This window comes from Mixophyes fleayi, chromosome 8 (assembly GCF_038048845.1).
Source record: "Mixophyes fleayi isolate aMixFle1 chromosome 8, aMixFle1.hap1, whole genome shotgun sequence".
Taxonomy (NCBI): domain Eukaryota; kingdom Metazoa; phylum Chordata; class Amphibia; order Anura; family Limnodynastidae; genus Mixophyes; species Mixophyes fleayi.
The window spans coordinates 114,002,231-114,008,230 of NC_134409.1; the positions used below are offsets into that span (position 1 = coordinate 114,002,231).

Below are 6,000 nucleotides of genomic sequence, written 5' to 3' on the forward strand. Positions count from 1 at the left end.
TCATTAAAAAACCCAAAAAGAACAGAACATTACATATCAGTCAAACTGTTAAATATGTTGGCGAGCTTTGTTTGAGATCATATACATACCTCGTATACACAAATAAGGTCCCTTCTATTTCAGTTTTTTCCTGCATAGATAAGAAAAGAGAGCAAGACTTATACTCTGCAATAATATCAGTTATTCAGCCTTATTATAAAAGTCATTGACTGACCAGCGGTAGGGCCTGCTCACATAGGTATACTTGCCCTGGGTTAACCCCCGTCTGCTCCAATACATTCAACACAAAATCAGACATGGAGCAAGCGTTATCTCACAGTACTTTCTGCATTCACTCGTGTACACAATGCAGGGCCGGATTAACCATAGGGCTAACTGGGCTACAGCCCAGGGGCCTATGGCATCCAGAGGGCCCTTCAAAGTGCTCAGCAGCAGTATTGATCGGTCAGGGGCGGGGGCGCCCCCGGCGCGATCAGTGCTGCTGAGCACTTTCACTGCGGTCCTTCTCCGGCGCGCTGTAGTCTCCTTACTGAGGAGATCTCGTGAGTCTCACTCTCACGAGATCTCTTCAGTAAAGAGCTTACAGCGCGCTGGAGAAGGAGGCAAGTGCCGGGAGGGGGGGGAAATCACTTGCGGGCAGCTCGGATCACAGGGTGGGGCCCACACGGGGGAATGGAGGCCCCTTTAGCCCAGGGGCCTCCATTCCCTTAATCCGGCCCTGACACAATGTGTGACTTGCTGATGGGTATTGCTTGGACCATATATTAGTTTGTATCTACACTCCGGTTCCAGCCCAGATCTGCGTTTACTATATTTATAACCATCATATGATTAGCACTCAAAGGAAATTTAGCTAAATGGATTTTGTAGTTTTATAGTTTTAATATTCAATTACACAACTAACATGACCCTTTTGAATTGAGCAGTTTATTTTAGACATAACACTTATTTCTACATCACACCATTTGACTTTAAATAACCTATGAACAAGAGGAGGCATTGGCCGTCACTAACCCACATTGAATCTGATTTGTGTACTGCACAGACATTACCCACTGAACGGTTTACAAGTTGTGCTTCCTAAAACAGCTTATTCACAATGTTCTTAATGTTACTTTGATGCTCTTTGTCATCATCACCATTTATTTATATAGCGCCACTGATTCCGCTGTACAGAGAGTGCCTGCCTCATTGGGGGGGAGGGAGAGGGAGAGCGCAATTTTAATTGCAGCCAATTAACCTACTAGTATGTTTTTGGAGTGTGGGAGGAAACCGGAGCACCCGAAGGAAAGCCACGCAAACACAGGTAGAACATACAAACTCCACAAAGATAAGGTCATTCTGTTTCTTCTCTCCACTTCATTTTTGTGTCACAGTCATCTAATACCCAAGAGACCCAACTTGATTGGCAACTTTGAAGCCTGGCCCTCTCGCTTCCGATCCACTCATTCTAAGGAATCTCTTTATCTCAATTGGCGGCTTTAATGACACCAATGCTTCTAAAATCTCCTTTGGTCTCTTCCAGTGGGCGTAATCTCCTACCCATTACTATGGAAGATCCCTGGAATTCATGTTCTCGCATTTCTTTCCCTCTCCACTGCCCTCCAGCACTTCCGACCTCCATACCTAAAACACCTAAATACCCTTCAGCCAATTGCCTCATCAGCCTCTCTTGCACTACTTCTCTATTCTATTATTCTTCAAAGCCTCACTTGTATCAATCCTCTATCCTATAACTTCTTCCCTCACTGCTCAACTTTGCCACCTACTTCAGAGGCAAAATTGACACCATCCATTAAGAAATCTCCTCTTGCCAGCACACCAAAGCCATCTTCTCATCCATTCTCCTAATCAGTCAGTTCTTTGTTTCCTGATGCCAAGGGCTTAGCACTCTTTTCTTCATTCCCAACTCCTCCCAACACTTGCCCACATTTAGCCCACCTCTTCAGCCTCTCTCTACACTGACACTTTCCCTTCTGACTTCAAACATGTGCTAATCTCTCCTGTTATGAAGAAACAATGGTTCTTCCCCTACTACTGCACTATTTCTACCCTCACTTTTGTACCCAAACTACTTGAGAGGCTCGAGTACACCCACCTAACCTACTTTCTCTCCTCTCACTCCCTTCTTGACCATCTACATTCAGGCTTCAGTCTTCTTCACTCGCCCAACACAAATCTCCCTAAATGGACCAACAATCTGTTCAAAGCTAAATCAAAAGGTCACTTCTCCATACTAATTCTCCCTGATTTCCCTGCTGCTTTCCACTCGCTTCTTTTGCATTCCCGTGGCCTTTGCAGCACTGTCTCTCTCCAAGTTCACCTCCTACCTTTTTGAATGCTCCTTCTGTGTCTTTACTGGTCACATCCTTCAAGCCAATCCCTATATATGTCATATACACTCAAAGTTCTGCTGCTGGTCCTCTTCTTTTTTTCTCTTTATAGATCTTCTGTTGGTGAACTCATACACTCCTTCAGCTTCCACAACCAGCTCTATGCAGACAACACCCACATCTACCTCTCTTACGCGTACCTCTCTCCGACTTTTATTATATGTGTCCAACTGACTTTCTGCCATTTTCATCTCAATGTTCCTTAGCGCAACATGTCCAAAACAGAGCTCATCTACTCCCCCCTCCCTCATATGACTATTACACTCTTAATAAGCCCCCCATGCCTTGTCTAGTTGTCAACCTTAACTTTACCCTCAGCTTTACTATACACATCCAGAACCTGACCCTGTCTCGTTGTCGCCTCCTTTAAAATGCTGCAAGAATGCAATCCTTTCTCATATAGATTGTTACGAAAACCCTTTATTCATTCTACCATTACCACCTATTTTAACTACTGCAACCTCCTATCTGGGTTTTCTCCAGATCATTCTATTTCTGCTCAAACCCGTTCTGCAGCTGATGTGGATCAGTCTCGCCGCAGCATTTAGAACTATGCAGATCCTTATAATGGCTTCTCCATAACTGCCAGAATACAATTCCGAGCTACTCACCCTCACCTTCAAAGCCATCACCCCTTCCTCATACATCTCTGACCTTGTCACTCTCCCTTACACACTTTTAGATCTGCCTCTGACCTGCACCTTGCCTCCTCTTTAATTACCATCTCTCACTCCAGTCTACAAGACTTCTCCCATGCTGCTCCTCTCTTATGGAATTCCCTATCCCATCTGACCAGACTCTCCCCTAACCTTCAAACACTCTCTAAAAATCCACCTGATACTGCTCCCTCTGGACACTACCAGCTACAATCTCACCCCTCTAGCTTCTACTTTTTCTTTCAGCACTGCCCTTTACCTCCAGATTGAAAGGTCACATGAGCATGCCCCCCCCCTACCAAGTCTGCACTTTCTGTCATATCATATGTCCGTGTTCTCTTACTATATATGATTTGCTTATGTATAACTTATAAGGGGCTGTAGAGTTCTGTGAGCAAAGATGATACCTCCATTTATCCCACCATCAGTGACATTATTAGCAAGTAACATCTTGCACTTGTCAAAAAAATATATCTTGGTCACTGTTCTATTGACAACTGCCTGTCATTGCACACTACAACCACTCATAGTGAGGAAGGCTTCACAACGTTTAAATTAAGCATGTTCTTTGTGTCTTGTATTCATTATACGCCTGCCTCAACACTTATCACAAGTTCTACCTAAATTTAGTCAGTCTATACTTTATTTTGTGGCAGTGGAAAACACCGCCTGAAGTCACCCTTAAAACTTTTATCATTCTCAGACCTCCCTGGCCAATTTTGTCTTTCCCTCAGATTTCCATGCCAAAAACATCTGTTCCTTGGGAAACATCAGCAAGCAAAACAGTCCTTCTCACTATAGAGCAAAGATTCCCAACCAGTGGGTCAGGTCACGTGTTATAACGCCAAACTGGAAGGGTCACATATGTTCACAGTTAGTGTGTGTGTGGATTGGGGGGGGTGTCTGTCAACTCGAGTATTTTGTTTATAGGTAATGAAGATTATATCTGAAATGTATTAGTACACCAATTATAAACCATACAAATTAGCTGTAAATCACTCTTCAAAAGAACCAAAAAACGTTGCTGTAGCTTCTACCCAACATGCCCCAATCATTATCAGGCTCCACTAAGGCCATGGAAGCCAAAATACAGTATAAACCAGGCACAACCAGCATTTTTGTACATGATGGCATGGTAATGTGGGAGTAAACCCAAAATGCACTATCATCATCATAACATACATGAGTCACTTAGGTTTCACTAAATGTTAGTGCTGGTCCACGGTACAGAACTTTGATTTGATTAAATGCTTAGTAATATGATGTTAATACATTCATGTTTAACATGGATGCACGCATGTCCTATATTTATGGCTGATGTCTAGGAAAGTCACGTCCACCATAAAACCCAAGACCCATAACAAATTACAAAATACACCACATTGCCTTTTGTTGAAAAAAACCACAAAATACTGAAAGCCAGATGTTGGATACAGGGAAGTCCACAGACTTTAAAAATTAATGTTATACATAGTTTGCACAAATGTTACTAGCATAGAAACAAGTGATCCATGTACTATGATAGTACTACTATCCCTCACCAGCTATACACATTAAAACCACCAATGTGGACATTGTGACAGCTGATTATATAATGACATACCTGTCACTGAAAGCATGACCACTAGATATACTGAGAACTGTATCTAGCAGCCACACCAGGGAGGTAGTACTGGGCAGGTGGTGACTAATAAACACCAAAGAGGAGCAATAAGTAAATAGAGGGGAGGGTAGGATATTCTATAGGGACAGATGGGGGACACCTGGGACTGTCCCACATGGATGGGGGACACCTGGGACTGTCCCACATGTACGGGGGTCACCTGGGACTGTCCCACATGTACGGGGGTCACCTGGGACTGCCCCACATGTACAGGGGTCACCTGGGACTGCACCATATGTACGGGGGTCACCAGGGACTGTCCCATTTGTACAGGGGTCCACTGTGGCCCCCAGGTCACTCACCCATTCATTGGCCTTCGCGCTGAAGCTATACAGAGCCACCTGTCCGGTCACGTCTACGATATCATTAATGTACGGGTCATTTTGGCGAAGAGCAGCCAGGCTCATCTCATGTCCCACTTTACCCCGCGACTCCATCTTGTATCAGGACTACGGCCGGCGCACAACCTTAAACCTTCCCCGACCGCCAGAGCCCTGATCATAACGTTCCGGCCGTAAAACGGTTCCGCTCCTCACAAATCCCGGAGCGACCGGCAGCCTCTATCCTGGGGCCGAGGGTGGGGTTGTATACAGTATAGCAGTCCGCATTTACAGGTAAATGACAACAGTATGAATCTGTCATCTGCAACACGTTGCAGAGGCGCAGGTGACTGTCAGGGTATGCTGGGACTTGTAGTCCACAAAAGCTTGCAAGCCCCAGACATGCCTGATATGCATTATACTTCTAGGGATACTGAGCAGGTGCAGATAAGCCCATAATAGCCATTGTGCACCCTCCCATCACTAACTATCCCTAGTTTAAACAGGAATTCACCAATGGACATGGTTATCTAATTAAAAACGAAAAAAATAGTTGTTTTATATGCTATATGTATTTCTGTGTAAATGTTCGTATACTGTATTATCTGTATATTAATCTTCATTAAAGGTGAATATTTATAATAAAATGATAGAATATATATTTTGTGATCGGGGAACGCTTGTCATCTCCTGGTGTAGACGGTAGTGTGTAGCAGCCGAGAGAGCACACAAGTCCAGGTTTTTGGGTGCAATTGGCCTCAGACAGTTTTATTAAGCAAGAAAATAAAAGAAACTTCAAAATAAACACCGTTCCTGCCCGCCACTAAATAAATACAAGTCGCTACTGACTAGCAAACTTAAACAAAACATAAGAGGTTTCAGCACGGTTTTCTCATAGCAAAAACCAGGCTTCTTCTCAAAGAAACTCTGGTTTCTTTCACCAGGTACTGAGAAACTGAATCCACTGC

At 44.0% G+C, this 6,000-nt stretch overlaps 1 protein-coding gene across 2 annotated transcripts in view; it reads right to left on the reverse strand.

Moving 5' to 3' along the window:
• The window catches only part of DCP1A (decapping mRNA 1A), a 46,615-nt gene extending 41,431 nt beyond the window's left edge, over window positions 1-5,184 (reverse strand). Inside the window, exons 1-2 of one of the 2 annotated variants that reach the window (XM_075183224.1) lie at window positions 5,015-5,184; window positions 90-130 (exon numbers count right to left, since the gene is read on the reverse strand). In XM_075183224.1, the coding sequence (XP_075039325.1) occupies window positions 90-130; window positions 5,015-5,149 (176 nt within the window). In that variant the 5' untranslated portion in view covers window positions 5,150-5,184. The remainder of the gene's footprint in view (window positions 1-89; window positions 131-5,014) is intronic. The other variant, XM_075183222.1, reaches the window with a different exon arrangement.
• Window positions 5,185-6,000: the final 816 nt, after the last annotated feature.